Raw genomic sequence first — 22,230 nt, 5'->3', positions numbered from 1 at the left:
GGTAGTAATGATGATTTAATAGTCTTGGTTGATCATTGTTTTAGTCTTTTAGAAGAGTTCTAGAGAAGTTGCTAAGTCTGTCATTTCTGGTCAGAATAAGCAAGTCCTCACTGGCTGGTAGGTAACCTGTCCTCAGAAGGCTCTACTGTTCTGTAGAAGTGGTTTCCATCTCTTTTCATAAAGATACTATGCATCAGAATGTCCTTCCCTGAATCCAAGGTCATTGTAGAGTGGCTATGGAGAGAATGGCTTAGAATAGAAACACATAAAACGGAGACAGTTATGCTAAGCTTTCCTCCTGCTTTTAGTTAATCTGGGGGTCAGCTACCAACAAAAACAAAACCACTCCTGTTCCCCCCCACACCCCACCTCACCAAACAGGTTACAAATACCTCTAGAGCTAGTTAGTGTCTTTTTTTTCTGGTTTAAAAATGTTTCCTATCTTAAGATCATAGAGAAGATATTATGTTTACAATGATTGAGGAACCAGGTTTGGGAAGGTTGAACAGCACAGTAAACCAAACACATGAGGCAAGAATCTCTGTGGTCTGGCTTTATAGTAATTATTCATTCCATTGTACCAGGGTACTTGTTTATCCAGATACCCAAAGCTCAAGGATAATTGTTTGAATACCAACATGCAGGAGGGATGGGTATCTATAAGACCTATGATTTGGCTGGGCACAATGACTCTTGCCTGTCCTCTTAGCTACTTGAGAGGTAGAGACCAAGAGGATTATGGTTCAAGGTCAGCCTGTGCAAAAAGCTTGCCAGATCACATTTCAATCAATAATAAATTGGTTGTGGCACATGCTTGTTATCCCAGCTACACAGGATGTGTAAATAGGAGGATCTTTGTCCAGGTCAGCCCTGGGAATATACACAATACCCTATCAAATAATATATAAAACAATAAAGGACTGGAGGCAACACGAGACCCCTAGTACCTGGGCTGGGAAGGTGACTTGCATAGAGTCACTTGTAGAGCGCTTGCCTTGCATACATGAGGGCCTGGGTTCGATTCCTCAGCATCACATAAACAGAAAAAGGAAGTGGTGCTGTGGTTCAGGTGCTAGAATGCTAGCCTTGAGGTGGAGGACTGAGGGACAGCGCCCAAGCCCACAGTTCAGGCCCCATGACTGACAAACAAACAAACAAAAAGCCAAAAAATCCTCAGTACCTAAGAAAAATCAAAATAAATAAAAAAACCTCGAGTTTAAACTGAGTTATTAGTCAAATGTTTAAAATTTTCTAAGTTGATCAGTTTTTGGACAGGCTACTAGAGCTAGCATTTTTCTTAAGCAGTATGTTGGAAAACAGTCAAATAAATGTTGAATAGGTTTTTAAAAAAAATTCCTTAGCAACAGAATATGTTCTTTCTGCTCACATATTTGTGGGCAGATTTTGTTTTTGTTTTCTCTCTTTGCAGAAAAACAGACGTCTAAAGTACTTGGTTAAATAACATTCAGGATTTTTATTTAATAAATGAAGTTAAAAAATAAATCTTAGTACCTTTACCCAGTGCATGATTCTGGATATAAACTTGTTATCTAATGAATAGTTGGCAAAGAGTTTCTCCTCTTCTGTAGGCTTTTTATTTTGAGAATTCTTTATTTTGAGAATTGTTTCCTTTGATGTGAAAACATTTTTTTTACTTTAATGTAATCCCATTTGCCAGTTCTCCTTATCCTATTCCTCCCCCTCCTCCTCCCCCCTCTCCTCCTCCCTCTCCTCCTCCCCCTCTCCTCCTCCCCCTCCTCCTCCTCTCCCTCTCCTCTTCCCCTCCTCCTCTTCCACCTCCTCCTCCTCCTCCCCCTCTCCTCCTCCCCCTCCTCCTCTTCTCCCTCTCCTCCTCCCCCTCCTCCTCTTCCACCACCTCCTCCTCCTCCTCCTGCCCCTCTTCTCTTCCTCCTCCTCCTCCTCCTCTTCCTCCTCCTCCTCCCCCCTTCCTCCTCCTCCCCCTCCTCCTCCTCCCCCCTCCTCCTCCTCCTCCCCCTCTCCTCCTCCCTCTCTTCCTCCTCTCCCTCTCCTCCTCCACCCTCCTCCTCCTCCTTCTCCTCCTCCTCCTCCTTTTGTGCCTGTGTTGAGGTCCTCCTCCTCCTCCTTTTGTGCCTGTGTTGAGGTTTGAATTCAGGGCCTGGGAACACTGTCCCTGAACTAGTTCACAGCTAGTGGTTTTCCACAGCTCCATGTCTAGCTCTTTGGTGATTAACAGGAGATAGTCTCATGGACTCTCTTGCCTCAGCTGATTTCAGACTGAGATCCTCAGTTCTCAGCCTCCTGAGGAGCTAGGATTACAGGCACTGGCTCTATTTGTCAGTTCTTGCTCTGACTTCCTGAGCGATTGGAATCCTTTGGAAAGTAAAACTGAAAACTTCATGTGCTATTCCTGCTTTCCTGCAAAAGTTTCAAATTTCAGATGTTTTATTAAGGTACTGGATCCATTCAAAATTGTGTTGTGTACAGGCAGAAAAAATAGGTTCCTGGTTTCAATCTCCTGCATGTAGATATCTAGTTAAGCCCAAAAGTGTTAGTTTAAAGAAGTTGTCTTTTCACCAAGTATGGTTTTGGTACCTTTGTCAATAATCAGATGAGTGTAGCTGGATGGGTTTCTTTCTGGTCTTCTATTGTGTTCCATTGGTCTATTTTGTCTGATTTGGGGCCTATACCATACTGTCCTTGTGACCATGGACCCTCTAGTATAATTTGAAATAAAATACTATGATATTTCATCTATCACTCTTTTTGCTCAGGATTGCTTTGGCTTATTGAGGTCTTTTCTGCTTCCTTATGAGTTTTAGGATAGAGTTTTCTATTTCTATGAAGAATGACATTAGAATTTTGATGGAGACTGCATCAGATCTGTAACTTGCTTTTCTTTGGGTAGCCATTTTTCATGGATCATCTTCTTGTGTATTTTAAATTTCATTCTTCAAGGTTTTATAGTTTGCATTGCAGAAGTCTTTCTCTTCCTTAATCTTCTACTTTCTAGGCATTTAAATTATTTTCAGGCTATTATGAATGAGATTGTTTTCCTGACTTCTCTTAGCCTGTTTGTTGTTAGAATATAAGAAAACTACTGAAGTTTGTCTGTTGATTTTGTGCTCTCATGAAGAATATCTTAGCAGTGTTCATACTTCCATGACTTTCAGAAGTATAATTCATTTAGAAAGAAGCAATAAGTAAAAATAAATCCTGCAAACAGGCTCTCTAGCCAGTAACTGAAGAGGAAATTGAAGATTAAAAGCAGAAGAGGATATAATTAATTTTAGAAATCCAGATTTAATTTTAACATGATGTATCTTGAATAACTGTGTATATCAAAGATCACTTAATAATTTAAAATCCATACCATACAAAGTGATAGAAATGTCTCCAAATGAGTAATTGAGTGGAAAATCAACAGGAAATTATAATATATATATATATATATATATACACACACACACAGAGTTTTCTTGCATATATATACATAAACACACACACATATGCAATAAAAGAGATGAAAGGAAAATTCACCCTTTCTGCATTGGATGCAAAAATCATCCTAAACTCTAGGGTTGAATATTGGATTGATTTTAAGACTTTCCTAAAATACACCTGTTGCCGGGCACCGGTGGCTCACGCCTGTAGTCCTAGCTACTCAGGAGGCTGAGATCTGAGGATTGAGGTTCAAAGCCAGCCTGGGCAGGAAAGTCCATGAGACTCTTATCGCCAATAAACTACTAGAAAACCGGAAGTGGCGCTGTGGCTCAAGCGGTAGAGTGCTTGCCTTGAGCTGAAGAGCGCAAGGACAGTGCCCAAGCCCAGAGTTAAAGCCCCATGGCTGAAAAAAGAGCAAAAACAAAAACAAACAAACAAAAAACCCAAATAAAATGTGCCTGTGTATGTTGGCCTTCTGTTTCAGGGCTATGCCTTTGCAGCCTGTTCTCACCCTGCCTTCATGTAGTCATGGAACCTGAGAGCTGTCCAGCCCCTCTTCCTGCCTACTGTTCCTGCTGCCATGGTTGAGGCCCAGGTTATTGTGGCTCTTGTCTGAGTTAGTAGTAGTCGTTTCCCTGTTGTTTGTAGTAGTGGTTTCCCTGCCTCTGATCTCCTTTTCCTCTTAAAAACCACCTCCAAGTTGATCTTCCTAAAACACAGTTCTCATATACAGATTCACTGCCCCAAACCTTTCCGTGAGTCCTCGTCGCTTCTCCTATGAATTCCACTCTGTGACTTGGTATTTCAGGCCATTGAGATTTTGTTTGCACAGCTGTGACAGTCTTGTTACCAGTCCCTCTTAGCCATCAGCCCCGGAACTCTCTACACTTTCCCAAGAGCTTTTCCACTCTTTCCGCCTCCTGCACCTGCAATGAGAAAATTTCTCAGCCTGCCGGCACAATTTGCCTCCAACCCTTGGCCCCATCTTCTAAGTATCATGCAAGTCAGCTTCTGGGGTGTGGTTTCCTTCACATAAGCTTCTTGGTTTCCTCAATTCTATTTTCTTCAGAACTCCATTTTTTTCTGTAATAGTTGGTTTTTATGCATTCTTCATGTTTGTTATCATAAACTGCATTGTATTTTAGATTTTCATGAATCCAATTTAATTATTAAATCTTTAAAATCAGAAGCAGGAGCCAATACATTTATTTTTGCTTATTCACAATATGTATTACACACTTTTGCAATAAAATGAACATTAGCCACATTGAAAGATGGATGAGTGGTGATTATAGCAATCTTTGTCATACTATGCACAAGTCTCTAACCCTATAAATATTTCCATATGGGAATTGGAAAGACAATACTTTATACTTGTAAAGTGCTTTCCTATAGCTTTACAAATGATGATGGCAGTTCACTCCCAAACAAATCCTGGATTAGTCTGAGAAATGAGGAAGCCACATTCCAAAGAAATAAACTTTCTGCTGTGAGTAACGTTTGCAAGTTGCTTAAGATATAGTAAGAATATTCTCTTACGCTGCACAGATGTTGCATACTTGTAATTCCAGCACTCAGGAGGATGAGGCAGAAAGATCTTCAGTTGGAGGCCAGCTTGAGCGACATAGTGAGACCAAACCAAACCACACCAAGGAATGTTCTTTTAGGTTCCATACTTGGCTCCTGCCTGTTGATCAGGCAGCTGCTACCTATTTTGTGCAGTTGTTGGTTAGCAGGCGCTGTTGAAGATATGGGAATGGTAAGATGGGCTAGAGTGTCCTATTGTTGAAGAGGGACAATACATTGATAATTCAGACAAATGGTTGCCAACACTGAGAAGTACTGTGAAGAAGAGAGTGGAGGGGATATTACTTTGTTTATTCCTGTTAAGGAAGACTATTTGATTTGAGGTAAAAGTAGGCAGGAAGGAGACAGTTCAGAGAAACCACGGGGAAGGCCTGTGAAGAAGGAATCATAGGCCCTTCAGGGGCAGAGAGAGAAGGCCAAAGTGGCTGAGCAGATAGAAGTACAATGAGGGAGTCATTGTACTTCCAGGGGTAGACAGGGCTTGAGGCAGACATTCTCAGCACTAATGGAGAGTGTTCTGCTTCTGAGGGGCACTTACTAGAGGACGTGAGGCAGAGAAATATTACCACCTGTTTTATACTTGAGATATATTCTTGGTGTCAACTGGAGGATGCCTGGGCCAAGGGGATTCACAATGAAGGAGGCGCAGGACTGGGAGGTAAGGAGACATCTCCAACATCACTTGGATTCAAGAGCGTGGAGTGATGCATGGCTCTGCTGTCAGTGCACCACCCAAGGTCAAGTACAAAGTCAGCGACAGAAGGAGTCTGCTATAGAGGCCTAGGGAAGAGAGCCGAGGGGAGAGATACAGGTACATTGCCTCGGAGTGGGAAAAAACAATGGACTGGTTTGCTATTATTAATATGACCAATAGAAGGAAAGAAAGTCTGTGTATGTTCCTTCCTTTTCTTCTTGTTTAGTCTTATGATATGGAGTTCTAAAATATTTCTCTTTTGCTAAATAATTTATTTGCCTTTCCCTTCCTCCTTCCTTCTTTCCTTCCTTCCTTCCTTCCTCCCTCCCTCCCTCCCTCCCTCCCTTCCTTCCTTCCTTCCTTCCTTCCTTCCTTCCTTCCTTCCTTCCTTCCTTCCTTCCTTCCTTCCTTCCTCCCTCCCTCCCTCCCTCCCTCCTTCCCTCTCTCTTTCTCTCTCTTTCTTTCTTTCTTTCTTTGTGTTCTTCCATGAATGTTTAGGATTTATCGTCTGAATCACTTCTTAATTACAGGCTTTGGGTGTTATTTTAAACTATTTTTCACCAGGGGCAAACTCGTGGTTTGAAACAATGCAAAGAAAAAAGGCGTTAAGAACTAATAACCATTTGAATTAAGTGTCTCCAATAAACAAAAATCTCTTATAGAGAGAATTTGAAAATCAAGTTTAATGCCTTCATTTCATCATGCAATCTCTGAGTTAAAATTAAGATCCTTTAAAATGTCTATTTTGCAATAAAGATAAAATATTTCAAACTCAAATATTTCTAAATGAAGCATACCACATAAAATCATCATTTCTCTAATTAGATAAAAATCATTCTGTTTAAGATTGTGTGAAACCCATCACTCATGCCTGTAATCCTAGTCACTCAAGAGGCTGAGCTCCAAGGATCACAGTTCAAAGCCAGCCTGGGCAGGAAAGTCTGTGAGACTCTTATCTCCAATAAACCACTAGAAAACGGGGAGTGGTGATGTAGCTCAAGTTGGGTGCTAGCCTTGAGCTGAAGAGCTGAGGGACAGCGCCCAGGCCCAGAGTTCAAGCCTACAACTGAAAAAAAATCCCATCAATGAACTTTTCAGCTGTTGCTGAATAACTAGAAAGGGCATAAGAAAACGATTGTGTGAACGTTTGTGGGACTGTAACCTAGTTGATGCTGGAATTAAGATAAATCGCAGTTAACATTTTGTGGATGACTTCTAAGAGCTCCTCAAGAAGATATTTAAGCACTCTGCGGCACTTTTGTCCACATAACTGGCTTTCTGTTCCATTCTTTGCTGGCAGCAGCTCATTACCAACTGTGTGTCAGGCACAGAGGCAAAAATGGAAGTGTAAAAATGACTCTAAAAACAGCCTGTTCTCAAGTAACTCACAAAAAATTAAGTCAATCAGCGATCACAATAGAAGCTGACAAATAAAATGATGTTCCACCTGTTGGGATAGAAGACTAAGAGCACCAAGTGTAGCTACCTGGAGGGATGGGAGACCCTGATAGAGGGAGCTATTAGAGCAGGCTGCCTGCATAGAAGGCATAGTTCTGACCATGAAAGTTAGACTCATATTAGCCAAAGCAGACAGAGAGTGGAGAACCAAGACTGTTGACCATCTCTACCTTTATTTCATTTGCTGGGGAGGTTTATGAGTATATTACATGGACGGCTGAGTTCTGTGCTTGGCATTGATGATTAGCAGCTATAAAACCTCATGCCTTAACACTGTACTTTCTGTAAGGCATGTTCCCATACCATTATTGAACCTTGTAGAATGATGACCTGGTTCATTTTGATTTTTGCATTGTCAATCTCTTAAGCAATGAAAATCCTCTTAACAAATACAGTTTTTCTGAATTTCTTTTTCCTTCCTCTAAGACTCTTTTCTTCCTTGCAGCTCCATTCTTTTCATTTTGTTGCTCACTCTTCTTTTCTCACTTTAAAAATCTAATCTACAAATATTACCTGGTGCATGGTAAAAAATGTTTTTTTTTTTTAAATTGAATAACACTTCGTAGCTGGGTTTTTTAGTCTTTAAGTGCAATTCTTTTTTTCTTTTTTGTCAGTCATGGGGCTTGAACTCAGGGATGGGTGCTGTCCCTGAGCTTTTTCACTCAAGGCTACTGCTCTACTACTTTGAGCCACACTGCTACTTCTAGTTTTCTGGTGATTAATTGGAGTTAAGCGACTCATGGACCTTCCTGTCCCAGCTGGCTTCAAACCATGAGCCTCAGATCTCAGCCTCCTGAGTAGCTGGGATTACAGGTGTGAGCCACTGGCACCTGACTTTAAGTACAATTCTGAGATTTAGAAAATTTTGAGGAAATAATGTAATGAACCTTTCTCCTGTTTTGCTCTAATCCAATTAAAGCAAAAACAGAAGGAGCAATGGGGAAAGCTCAGGCTCTGTCTCTTTTTTGAAACAGGAAGTGGGTCACATTGAAGCTTAATTTTACCCCAAAAGCCCATAATAGGACAAGGTGTCAGGACAAAGCCAGCATAGATGTGTTTTGTTTTTTGTTTTTAAATAAGTTTTTTATTGTGAAAATGCTGTACAGAGGGATTACAATTACATGAGCAAGGTAATGAGTACATTTCTCATCAAGCATTGTTACTTCCTCCTTTGTGTTTCCCCTACCATCCCTTCCCTCCCATCTCCACAACTACACTCCCCCCCCACCTAAATTGTAAAGTTCATTTTCAACATAGCGTCTTGTACAAGCATACATGTTTTTTTTTTATATTTATTTTGCAAATATTTATTTTGTAGACCCTCATTTTAGGTAAATTTCTCCTGGATTTTGTTTGGACAAGTTCTTCACCCCTTCTTCCAGATAAGTAAGACATTATTTAGTGAGTTATAGATCATTGATCTTTAAGTTGTTAAGTGGTCCAGATTATTTAAGGTAGCCAGTTTCCAATTCACTCACGAATTTCATATCTGCGCCAATATATTAACAAAGGGCAGGAGGAATGGTTCAAGTGGTAGAGCTCCAGCTAATCTTTCACCAAGGAGAAGGTTATATATCTTAAGTAGGAACCTTAAATAGTTTATATCTCCAGTAGTCATTTTAATGTCACAATACTTAAGTAGATGTATGGATTATTTTGCCCACATAGTCTAATGGACACACAATAGTTAACTATTTACTTTTTTCCCCCAATACCAGTCAGAGCTTCAAACCTACAAGATTCATAGGACTACACTGATTTGTAGAAGAGTTGATCATTCTGAGTTAGTTGCAGTGGCTCTCAGGTGTTGGAAGTTTTGCACTTCGGTCTCTCTCGTTAGTGGCCATTCTGCCACTTCCTCCGAGCTTTGCATGCTTGAAACGGACGGGAGAGCGTGACAGCTACATGGTAATGGGATAATCGTGCTGTCATGGAACAGAAGCATGACGTTCTTTGCTTTCTGCTGCGGGAGATGGAGGGTAACCAGAGCACACTGGAGTCTAGATACTTAATTCTATTGCTCACATAAAATTAAAAATGGAAGAACGGCATAGAGTTGCTATCTTTTTCTCTTTGTTGTTGTTTATTTATTTATTGCTATGAAGTCAGGCTAGACTCTCTATGTGGCCCATGAGAACTGCTCTCTTTCTTTGGCTATTAAAACTGGAAACTTCCTAAAGACAAAAGTTATGTATAGTACCACCCTCTGTCCCTTCCCCCATTTTTTTTTAACAAAGGCATCTGTTTCAGAGTCAAAATGAAGCAAGGAACTAGGCACCAGTGCTTTATGCCTGTAATCCTAGCTATTCAGGAAGCTGAGATCTGAGGATTGGGGTTTAAAGACAGCCCAGGCAGAAAAGTCCATGAGACTCTACTCAGAAATAGCCACAAGTGGCACAATGGTTCAAGTGGCAGAAAGCTAGCTTTGAGTACAAAGAAGCTCAGGGATAGTGCCCAGGCTCTGAGTTCAAGCCCCAGGACTAGCGAAAAAACCCAAACCCAAACCGAAAAAAAAAACCCAAACGAAAGAAAACCACAAAAACCAAAAAAACAAACCCCAAACCCCAAACTAAAAACCAAACAAACAAAAAACCCAGCATAGCAAGGGTAAAATCTCAGAGTAAATGGAGTCTGTTCCAAGAGAGTTCCTAGTGACACGGTATTTGATGGTTTCCCTGTCACTGTGTTGCCAGGAGCGGCCTTTTTCCTGTGGACTGTGCCTTAGGGCCTGCAGTCAGGGCCTCGTGTTGTAACTGTTCCTTTGACGGTGCTGCAGCTCTTGGTTTTCCCTCTAATGAATTAAGAGGCTATAAAGGTATTTTGTTGTGAGATTTTTGTCCAAGTTTTAAAATGATCAAAGAATTAGGGTTGACATCTCACCTAGCTTGAGTATTATGAGGTGACCTTGGCCAGTGCTGAGAAATATGTAGTTAATATTCAGAGTTTAAAATGTGGGTGTTTTGTTCACCTCACAGATCTCACTAACTTAACAGGATTTGGCTTCCTGTCTGGCTCCAGCTTTGACTTTTTCTCTTTCCCTTTTTGTTTACTTATTTTCTGGTAGCGCTAGGACTCAAATCCAGGGTCTACTTGCATGGTAGATAGATGTTCTACCAGCGAGCCACACTTCAGCCCCCTCCTCTCTCTTTTCCCTTTTCTCTTTCTCTCCATTTCTCTTTCTCCCCTTCTTCCCTCCCTCCCTCCCTCCCTCCTTTGCTCCCTCCCTCCCTCCTTTGCTCCCTCCCTCCCTCCCTCCTTCCCTCCCTCCCTCCCTCCCTCCCTTCCTTCCTTCCTTCCTTCCTTCCTTCCTTCCTTCCTTCCTTCCTTCCTTCCTTCCTTCCTTCCTTCCTTCCTGCTTTTCTTCCTTCCTTCCTTATCATGTTTATAAAGGTTTTTGCTCTATCAGTATGAATTCATTGATATGTTACACTTTATTTTGTTTGCTCAAGGCACATTTTAATATTCTAAAGAAGGGCTGGGAAGGTGGCTCAGTGGCAGAGTGATAGTCTTGCATGCATGAGGACCTAGGTTCAATTCCTCAGTACCATATAAGCAGAAAAAGCCAGAAGTGGCACTGTGGCTCAAGTGGTAGAGCGCTAGCCTTGAATTGAAGAGCTGAGGGACAGTGCTTAGGCCCAGAGTTCAGGCCCCATGAAAGACAAAAAAAAAAAAAAAAAAAAAAATTCTAAAGAATGCTTCAAAAAAGCCTTTTAAATATCTAGAGAGGACTGAAAAGTATGGTAAATTGTGATGTGGAGACTTTTCAGAACTTCGAATGGTGAATGCAAAGTTACACAAATCTTCTCCAGAGAATGACACCTGGGAGTTGTCGTGCCAAAATAAACATTACACCTTCATCTTTGTAAACGTCTATTCCTGCTTGCTCTCCTCTTGAAGCAACACTGAGGGGCTCTTGTTAGACAGGAGCAGAGGAGAGGGATGGCTTAATCACCATTTTCTTGTATTCTCTTTTGTTTTGTTTTGTTTGTGGAACACAGACTGCCCGGCAAGCATCTTCATCCTCACCCAAGCTGGGTGCGGCCTCTAGCTGCTCCTCTTTGGAGAGTAAAATAAAGACACCCAGCAGCTTTTCTTCCTCGGCATCCAAAGAAAGGCAGTCCTGGCTTGACATCGCTAACAGCTCACCTGCAGCCGAAGATGTGGGGCAGCCCCCGATGTTTGCTGTACAGGTCCATGAGCCGGCACGGCCCTCAGAGGCACACAGTCACAGGGCCTCCGAAAACAGCTCCATTGTCTCAGAAAGTGGGTTTTTGAACTCTTTGTCTAGTGATGACACATCTTCATTGAGTAGCAATCAAGACCATCTGACCATCCCAGACAAATCTACTGGATCAAGGATGACAGATAGAGGTAAACCAAAAATGCATCTACTTGTCTATAAACTGAATATTGGTAGGTTTATTATGTGAGTCTGTAACCAGAATGTTTCAACTCATCAATGGTGACTCAATCATTAAACAGCTCTTGGGCCTGGGCCTAGGGTTGCTTTTGTAGAACTTGCCTGTGACAAAGATATATGCCGGGTCAATAATTGCTGGCTGTTGAATGTGACTCACCAAATGCTCTAGGGCCATAAGACATTTGTTCGTTAATGATACTTCTCCACCAATTCGAGAAAAACATGAACTCTTTTTCTTCATTCATATCCTTTTCTCTGGAACATAGTGGTGATTAAATCTGTAGTCTAAGATTCATAATTTCTCTTTGATGGCTCTAACTATGTTGAGAACCACCACCCTCCTAGATACTCCGAGATGGTATTAGTCCTGGCCATTGGCTCCTGAGTTCACCTGTGTGATCAGTGGAAGGATGGATCTACATGGCATGCTAACCCCTTTAGGTGTGAAGGAGAGAGATGGAAGATAGGAAGTGACAGTGCGCATCTACCACGGGCAAAACCACACCAAAGGAGAAAGCAAAACAGCCAGCCAACCAACAAACCCCAAAAGAAAGCGCAGCTTACCTTTTTGGAAAACATTTTAAGTCTTAACAAAAAACCAAGGAGTAAGGGCATGCAGAAATTAATCATGTGAATTTAAAAATATATAAGATAGTTATTCCTTTTCTTTTGTTCAGGTCTAGCCTCCTTGTAGTATTATTCGGTCATGTGCCTTTTCTGAATGTTGAGTCTTCATTTGTGGGTAAAATAGGCTTATCTGATGTAAGGTGTGGATCAGTGAACTTGGGTTGTGTTTTCTTACTGTACTATCCGTAGAAAGTGGCTGTGCAGTATTGCTGTAATAGCTATCCAGTGTTCTCTAATGACATAACTGGATATGCTCACCTCGCTTAAAATCAAAGATGGTATCTTTCAGTTCTCAAATTTTCAGAGGCATCCTATTATTATAATTTTTGGTTTGAGAAAAATTTAGGTCAAGGGTTACAACTGCAGATTGATTTGTCTCTCTCTCTGTCCCTCTCTCTCTATGAGTATGCAGTGTGTATGTACGTGTGTGTGTGTGGTGCTTCCAAGTATGTGAGCGTGAATTAGAGCAATCAGGTTGGTAATATCTTCTCCAGGTCACCCCAGCTGTCATCATTCCCTAAGGTACTTGGGTTACCTGCCTGGCCACTTTTGTTCTGTACCCCCAATCTAGTACTACTTTCTATTGTACATCAGAAAAACTTCAGTGGAGGAAGTCATTTCTAGAAGGGGATAGTGGTAGAGTAAGTAGAAAAGCAAAAGGAGACAACATCACTGAAGAAAATAAAGGAATGGAAATTGGACTGTGAGGACTGACTAGATAGATCTGGGGTGGCTTTGCGTTTGTGAGGTTGTGAGGAGCTTTGGTGCAGAGTAGTGGAGTCAGCTGTGGTTCCTTGAGAGTAGGAAACTGGTCAGTGGTACAAGTGAAAAAGGTGTAGATTCAGGTTCAGGTTCTGCTTGAGAAATGTTAAGAAACATTCTGAGCTGTTCAGATAGAGTAAGCTCCTTGAAAAGTTCACACATCTCCATCCTCAGAGTTGTTTGTTCATATGGAAATGACAGCTTTCCTCAAACGCTGATTACACATTGCACATGGATCAGTTTTTGTTCTTGGGAAGATTTACCAAAGAGAGAATCCAGGCACCTTGATCTAGATGCCTTCTAGCTTAATGCTTAGAAGATCTCTTCAGACATAGGATTACTTGAACTTAATAAAATAATAAAAGTGTGACATCCATTATTTCCCTATTAAGAACTCATATTCACAATCAGACTAGAAATAGAGGTAAAAAAGGTTTCCATGTGCACAAAGATATAGCCACACCTTACTTGATAAGCAAAGCTCCAAAAGCCTCAGAGATACTAAAGTTCCATTTACATTTTGTCCTGAGGGAAAACCCTGGAGGCTGAGATTTATCCTTTAGGATTAATATGAGAGTCATGAGAAGATGCCTGCAGTTGTTGGCTGTGTATAAACGTGGTTCAGGAACTAAATGGGCTGAAAGCCTGGCTGGGGACCAGTCTCTCTCAGTCTAAGAATGAGGAAACCTGATATTACTTAAGTTTGAGTTACATGTGGAGTGACCAGCAAATTCTGCATGTGTCTTCAGACAGCTTGGAGTGAAGGTATTTCCCTGGGCAGAGATGAAGGGAAAATGAAACAACTTTTCCCTCCTCACTGATTTGTTGGCAGCTGCCATATGTTACAGATTTCTGGTGATGATTTCCCCCTGCTGCCAGGGATTTGGTTAAATTCCCAAAAGAGATGAACCACCTAAAGTCGTCTCCATGGAAACAGCAGCCCAATCGTTGCCTGGGTTTGTGATGAGTTGCTGTTGAGTAATCAAGTTGCACATTGAGCTTTTTGTTTTTTAATGTGTCATTGTGTGTTGGAGAAGAAGGTAGCTTTTCATTTTTGTGACTTCTAAAAATAATAATTCACTTAATTGTCAATGTAATTAAAAAGCCCTAAGATTCTTGGGTGTGAACCATTTTTCAGGGTCTTTTTCAATCAGGGATTGAAGTTTTCAATAAGATCCAAGGTAGAAGTTAAAATTTGAGAAGATTAAGTCCTAGTCACCAGAGGCACTTGCTGGAGGAACATGCATTTATCCCAGGGAAGATTCTTAAAGGTTAATAACTGAGTCCTGAGACAAGCAGACAGCATGTATTATAGCCTTTCTTTTATTTAGACAAGGAGAGAAATATTTTGCAGTTAGTATACAATTAAAATTGTGGTTGGTAGAATTTTATACTGAATTTAAATATCCTTTTAAACATCTTAGACATTTCTTCCTGTAGTATAAGCTATTAAAAAAAAAAAAACCACAAAAGGGTGTTAATTGTATCCTTTTTCTTTTCTACACTGAGAGTTTCAGACTTCCCGAGCTCTAGGGATTCTGTCCTAGCTTTCAACACAGCACAGCAAGAACAGAGATCATGCTTTAGTTGTTATTTATCATGGGAATATTTTGTTGGTCCTTAGTTATGAATGATAGCGATACTGGATGGAGTAATCTAGATAATCGTTGTGTTCTGTTACTGCTTTAAATATATAATTCCATAATCTTCTTGATTTTGGTTTTCATGGAGAGATCTACTCTTGTTGTGATGGACTTCAGTTTACAGTTGACTTGGCACATCTCTCTTGCAGCCATCTTTCAGTATTCTTGTTCTTGTCTCTAATGCCTTAATTATAATATACCGTGGTGGTGGTGGGGTCTCTATTCTTTTATTTCCTTTTTTTGGGAGTGTGGGGTTCTGCAGTTCTAAAGATTTCCTGAACTTGGATAAACATCTCTTTTTAAAGATTTTTAGAACTCTGCTATTCTTTGGTTAAATATATTTCCCATGCCTTAGGCTAGTACTTCTCCTATGCCTATGATTCATAGGTTTGGTCTTTAAAATGGATTCCTAGAGTTCTTATATCATACTTTCTTTTATTGTTTTTTTAAAAATTTTATCGTCAAGTGTTGTACAAAGGGGTTACAGTAACGTAAGTAAGGTAGTGAGTACATTTCTTGTCAACTTGTTACTCCCTCCCTCATTGTTCTCCCATTTTCCCTCTCCTCCTTCCTCCTCCCTCCTTCCCAAGTTGTACAGATTATTTCCAACATATTCTCTTGAGAGTATCACTGTTGCCTTGGGTCCTCCTTTGTCCTTTGTCTCACCATTTTGTTGTTTCCCCTTCCCTTTCCTAATTCAGCTAAATTGGTACCCAGGGTACCAAATTCTTTTTGTCCTCTCCTGGTTTGTCTATAGTGTTTATCTTGTCTTCCAGCACTAAAATTATCTTCCATTTTATCTACTATGTGAGGACTGCTTTCAACTGTATTTATTTCTTTGATATTTTGAGCTTTTCAATCTCTTTATTCTCTGTTTAAGGCAATGTCTTGTTTTGCAACCCAGGTATATCTCAAACTCAAGATTTTCCTGCATCTACCTTCTAAGAGCTGATGTTATAAATATGTGCTGCCAGATCTGAGTCTATTTTTCTATGTACTAATACAGATATATAGATACAATACACTAGGTTTTATTTATTTATTTATTTTGCTGGTCCTGGGGCTTGAACTCTGGACCTGGGCACTGGCTCTGAGCTTAGCTCCACCACTTGAGTCACAGTGCTACTTCTGGCTTTTTTGAATAGTTTATTGGAGGTAAGAATCTCATGGACTTTCCTGCTGGTGTGAGCCACTGATGCCTGGCAAGGTTTTATATTAAATACAAACATTATGCATAGTTATTTATAGTTTGATTTTCCCCTCATAAAAACCTTCCTCGTTAGTACAAACAGATCTGTCTCATTACTGTTTTATAATAGCACAGTTTTCTGTGTTATAGTGCTTTTACCAATTCAGTCTTGCCAGCTATTCTTCAGTTGATAGGAATTTAAGATGTTAATTTGTCACCATTATAAAGAGTAATACAGAACTTGCTTTTTTTTTGGGGGGGGGGGGTCCAGTTGTGGGGCCTGAACTCTGGGCCTGGGCGCTATCCCACAGCTCTTCAGCTCAAGGCTAGCGCTCTACCACCTGAGCCATAGTGCCACTTCTGGCTTTTTTTCTTTTTGCTTATGTGGTGCTGAGGAATCGAACCCAGGGCCTCAGGCATGCACGGCAAGCACTCTACCACTGAGCCACCTTCCCAGCCCCTACAGAACTTTCTTATATGTATCACATTATGCATTAGTGCTATTATTTCTTTTGAGGTAGTTTTGATGACATCATCTTGTTTAGACTATAACACATAAAATGTTGAGATACACAGAAAGTGTGTTTTCAGCCTCAGTTATAAGTTGAATGAGTTTAGGGAAACTAATGTACACCATGGTAACTATAGTTAGCAGCACTTAACAGCATACTTAAAATTTGTTTATGTGTGGCGATCACAAAACAAGTTATTTAAAAAAATGTCACTAGGCTGTATGTGTGGATTAAGTTGATTCTGGTAATCATCCCACTATACATATACACACAACATATATGTACATATGTGTGTTCATGGTTCTGTATACTTTAAGAATCATATAATTTTGTCAATTATATCTCTATAAAAGTACAAAGAAAACAAAAACTAAAAGAAAGAAATTGTATCAGTATTCTCTCATCAAGAGTTACAATGCTTCTATTTTCATATCAAGACCAGACTTTAACTTTTGCTCATTCAACTAAAAATAGGAAGATATGAAATATATACATATCTGTACAGAGATGTATATTGTGTGCACTATATATGTATATATGCTACATGTATATGTATATGTTTATATCCCTGCATTTTTTCACTCACATTTGGCACTGTACCACTAGAGTCACAGCTTCACTTCTAGCTTTTCGGCTTTTGCTTTCCTGCCTGGGCTAGCTCTGGACCGTAATCTTCAGATCTCAGCCTTGTGAGTAGCTAGAATTACAGGCATGGGCCACTGATGCCAGGCTAGGAAGACAAATTTTATATCTGTCTATAATATTCACTCATATTTTCTTTTTTTTGGAGGGGTCCGGTCGTGGGGCCTGAACTCTGGGCCTGGTCGCTGTCCCTCAGCTCTTCAGCTCAAGGCTAGCGCTCTACCACTTGAGCCACAGCACTACTTCCGGCTTTTTTGTTTTTGCTTATGTGGTGCTGAGGAATCGAACCCAGGGCCTCAGGCATGCAAGGCAAGCACTCTACCACTGAGCCACCTTCCCAGCCCTCACTCATATTGTCTATTAATGCATTCTAATTAAATATTAAATAAAAATCAAAATAAATTAAATATTAAATTAAAAATAAGTATTAAAAATTAATGGCTTTTTTGTTAACAATTACAAGTATGTAATTGATTTGAAGTGAATATTCAATTTCTTGTTTCACAGACTCATTCCCTTCCATTTGTATTGTCATCTTTATAATATGGAAGTTTCTACATATGCATGATCTTTTACTTCAGCCTTTTTATTTATCCGCTGGTTTTTTTGTTTATTGCTTTGTCCGTACAGTCATCAGATTCTACTTTTATAGTATGTTTTCATTTTCCAGAGAATACTGCTCTTCTTTGCACTGTTTCAGTTAATTTTTTAGTTTGCTCTTCAAGTTTTATTTATCATCCCACATTTGGACTTAAGTAAAAGTTCCTTGAATGTGTAGATTAATTTGTCAAGAAAGACTATTTTTTTTTTTCCTTTCAAACAATGATTGTTCATGTGTCCCTGCCTGACCTGGAATTCATGATCCTCTTGCCTTAGCCTCCTGAGTGCTGGGATTACAAGTATACACACAGGCTCCATTTCAGAGATACTGCTTTTAAAGCATTGTACCTGTGAATACCGAATATCCACATATTTAGGTAATGCTACATATGTAATCATGGATCATACTATATTGCAGTCACAGACACAAGAAAAGAGAATTTCATCTTAATACGATTAGGGGGTTTGTCTGCTTTTAAGTCATTGCTTTCTGCTTGTAAAATTGAGTTAGAGTAACTTCTTTCTTCTTGCTCTGCTGATCTTCACTTGATGTGCTATACACACCACCCTTTTCTTCCTTTTGAATCTTCATTTGTATCTTTTTGCTCACTTGTCCCCATCCTGGATGTACAGGGTTGGTAGAATTCCCAGCTTATGAGTCCATAGCCACTAGATTTATCTACAGTGTATTAGATTTGCATTCCTCAGTGTAGTTGGTTTTTATCTCTTCTTCCTGTTCATTTCCATTAAATTCACATCTCCTCATTTTTTTAAAATCTTGTATTTTCTGTGTCTATCTTTCAGGTTTTTGTTTTGTTTTGTTACTGTTATTGTTTCATTGAGATGTGAGCAGAGAAATTTTTGTTGTTGTTGTTGGTCATGGGGCTTGAACTCAAGGGCCTGAGTGCTGTCCCTGAGCTCTTTTGCTCTACCACTTTGAGCCACAGTCCCAGTTCTGATTTTCTGGTAGATAATTGGAGATAAGAGTCTCATAGACTTTCTTGCTTAGGCTGGCTCTGAACCATGATCCTCAGATCTCAGCCTCCTGAGCAGCTAGGATTATAGGTGTGAGCCACCAGTGTCCAGCTTCAGACAGAGAAATTTTGTATTCTTTAAACATTGCACTCAATTCTAGATATATATTTAGAAGAATAATTCTTTTAAAATAAATGGAATATTTGTTCCAAGAACATAGAGCTCTTATCATATGATTGCACAGTGGCACTACCTAAGATTATATCATCACTGGACATAATAAGAAGAATATTAAAAATCACTGGACAGACTGATTTGATCTTCTGATCAATGAAAGCAATAATGCTATAGAAGAGTATTTCTGCTAATGACTGTCTTAATAACAGAAAGATTAAACACACAAGGGAAGATGGGTACAATATTCCAGCAGAGAATATAAGACAAGTAGAAAAAAGTGGAGGCAAACAAAGTGTCAATTTCTTTTTCTCTCTAAGAATCACAAGAACCAAGGAAATACTCCTGTACACTTGAGCATTCTCTATGACTTCCTTGTAACATGTTGGGTTTCTTATAGGATTCCTTTTGCCTACTATGCCTTCCCAGGCCCCTATTTTACAACTAGTGCTCTCTCTCCTTTGGCTTCTCATTTCCTAAGCAGTCATATTTTTATTGTGTGTGAATATGAACACATGTGGTATTCATGATTCTCCTGCTCCTGATTAGAATGGGTTCATTATTCATTATTTGCAGCTGTATTGTTCAAATCTGATGGACTGATCTTGGTTGGTTGCTATATAGCTTTTGAATTTCCAAGCCTGGGATTTAGTGCCCTGTGGGAAACACAGAGATTCCCCTCTGTGAGGAACAGAGTTTGGGTACGTTTGCAGCCGAGGCTCTGAATGTGTGTTACTTCATTAGAGACAGAGTAAAGTATTCAAGGATCTGAGTCCTGGACTCTGTGGTCCAGCCAGTGACTATAGATTGTCTGATTTGAAGTATATTATCTTTACTAAGGTTTATGAAAAGAAACTGCATCAGATACATTCAGAGTATATCGTAATATTTAACAAAATTAGCTTTGGGATCCTAACTTAGGTTTGTGTTTCACTATAACTTTGGTCAAGATTTTGTGTTTTTTGTTTGTTTGTTTTGGTCAGTTGTGGGTCTAAACCATGGGCCTAGGTGCTGTGGCTCTTCACCTCAAGGCTAGTGCTCTACCAATTGAGCCAGAATGCCACTTCCAGTTTTCTGAGTGTTTTATTGGAGATGAGAGTTTCACAGACATTCTTGTCTGGACTGGCTTTGAACCATGATCCTCAGATCTCAGCCTCCCAAGTAGCTAGGTGTGAGCCACGAGTGCCTGGCTTTGGTCAAGATTTTGAATCTATGTGTTAAACCCTCTTTTATAGCAAGGTTAATGAGACTGTTCTCATAGGATCATTGAAAGATACTGAGATAACATTGGCATTACAAGGAACACAATGCCTGCCATCTGGTAAAAAGATCAGTGCAGGATAGTTATCTCTTCTTGATGTAGGGGAATGCAGAAATGCTCCCTCAAAACTTTATACTGGTACTGTTGGTCAGTGATGCTCTTACTATTAACTGAATTCCTGGGATTTGTTCTCAGTTGACTAATTCAAATGTCAGTCTTTGTGATTTCAAGTCTTGCTGTGCTGCAGTTGCCAAAATCATTAAGAGTGTTAAAGTCTTCTGATCAGGTGTTAAATTCACATTTATAAACCCATAAAAGGTGTCCAGAATGTTCAAATGAGTGTACAATTCCTTCTTCTGTCAGTGACAGGTACCTTCTATGATCCTTTTCCCCCTCTGACAAGATAGTTTTCTCTACCAAGGACTTTCCAAATGTTTCACATGATTCGAGTTCTCTTCTTAGACATCACATAGGTTGTTTCCCCCCTCCCACCCCCCAATCTCTAAAGGTTTCTTTTCAAATCCTGAGATGAAATTTGGCATACCAACTTCTCTCCTGTCTTCTGAAGCCAGCTTTTATGTTCTAAATAGAAAGTAAACAGTCACATTCTAGAAATCACAAGGAAGACCAAAAATAAGCTAGTGGGGGAGGCGAAGTTGAAAATACAGCATTTCAAGAGATAATCTGCATACAGTGTTCTTGACAGGCAAATGCTGGGCCTGCAGACGTGATCCTGGCCTGCCAGAAGCAGACAATAGGCTGGGTATGTAGGAGGATGAGCGGGCGTCCCAACTTCACTTGACATACTCTTGGAAAGGAGAGAACTTCTAAACATTAGTTAAATAGGTTGTTTTGCCTCATTTGTTAATATCACAAAAAAGATCTTGCTAACACATGTATCTTATTATATACACATAGAATTTGTATACATATAAATTATGTGTAGTACTAGGGATTAAACTCAAGACCTTACACATGCCAGGCAAGTGGTTTACTATAGTCCCGATGTGGCCTGCCCCCCTCCCCGACCTCCACCCCCCTGTTTATTCCTTTTGCTTTTAGTCGGTTTTGTGGATCGGATCTTACACTAACTTTGGCTAGGCTGGTTTCCAATGGAAATTCTTTTACCTCCATTTTCTATGTAACTGGGGGTACAGGCGTATGGTACTATGCCCTGATCACTTATTCCTTTCTAATCTAACAAGTTAGGAGTCTGGTCCTAGTTTAGAGAACACTGACTTCTTGATACACGTTGATAGTCTAGCAGATTTATATGTGTACATTCCTCTCGGGTCCACCTCTGAGGGACTTGACACTTTCCAGTGGGGGTTCTGGACATAGTCTTTTGAACAAAAGCAGATTTTTAAAAAATGCTCTTGTGATTAGGACATGGCACAGAGAAAAATCAATGCTCCTTTGTGGACAGATTCCAATTTTCTCATATGACCCTGGTCCCTATCCCTTCCAATGCGTTGAGGCTGGAGTTACCTGAGCAATTGCTCCAAGATAGCTCAGCTCTGTTGCCCCCAAGTCTGGTCTATGATTTGGCATTTGTAGCATCATCAGGGAGCTTGTCAAAAATGTAAGATCAGTGACATTCCAGACAGACTCAGAGCCTGCATTGTAAGAAGTGCCTGAGGAGATGGTGAGCTTGTTAACGTTCAAGCAGGAGTCCGTCCAAAAGCACATGGGCCTCGACAGGATAGCTGAGCTTTTATCTGTAACTCACATCCTGCTTGGTTTCCAAGAATCTTCGCTTTGTCTCCTCCATAAAATAATACTTGTTATCTTCTTTGACCAAACGCTGGTGAGTTGAGAAGACATAGACCGTAAAATGCCATTGGTGTCAATGTGGATCAAGGTCCACACTGAAAGCAGGCATTTGAAAAGAAGGATAACAATTGCATTGGAAACACTTTATTATCAGACAGAATTCATTAATTTTGCTTCAGAAGATAAGGCAGGTGTGAATAATTAACTTGGCTTCTGTTTCCAAAGGGAAGGAGACAAGTGGTCTCTACCAATCTGTGTTTTTCTTTCTTTCTTTTTTTTCTTGTTTTTTACAATTTGGTAAGATAAGTAAAAATAATGCAGTTGTCTTTCGCATGACATTATAATTCAGCAAAGTGTTTACATAAAAACAGAAGGGAAGTTTTGACAATATGTTTTATTCATGGCACAAGACTCACCAGAGAGGGTTTCCTGGCAGCACTGATTTTGGTTCAACAATCTGGAAGGACTTTTACCTTTTCTTTGAGTCAGG

General features: G+C 40.0%; 2 protein-coding genes across 8 annotated transcripts in view; one reads left to right on the top strand and one right to left on the bottom strand.

The window, feature by feature from the left end:
• Oprm1 (opioid receptor mu 1) overlaps nucleotides 1-22,230 on the bottom strand; it is a 125,961-nt gene that overhangs the window by 31,496 nt on the left and 72,235 nt on the right. The gene's annotated exons all lie outside the window — the stretch shown is intronic.
• Ipcef1 (interaction protein for cytohesin exchange factors 1) overlaps nucleotides 1-22,230 on the top strand; it is a 151,669-nt gene that overhangs the window by 122,412 nt on the left and 7,027 nt on the right. For all 7 annotated transcript variants that reach the window (XM_042677906.1, XM_042677826.1, XM_042677772.1 and 4 more), the window contains one exon: nucleotides 11,161-11,533. In XM_042677906.1, coding sequence (XP_042533840.1) covers nucleotides 11,161-11,533 — 373 coding nt within the window. The remainder of the gene's footprint in view (nucleotides 1-11,160; nucleotides 11,534-22,230) is intronic.

This window comes from Dipodomys spectabilis, unplaced genomic scaffold (genome assembly GCF_019054845.1).
Source record: "Dipodomys spectabilis isolate Male_0828 unplaced genomic scaffold, ASM1905484v1 ptg000001l, whole genome shotgun sequence".
In the NCBI taxonomy this organism is placed as follows: domain Eukaryota; kingdom Metazoa; phylum Chordata; class Mammalia; order Rodentia; family Heteromyidae; genus Dipodomys; species Dipodomys spectabilis.
This window is presented reverse-complemented; position numbering and strand designations above follow the sequence as displayed.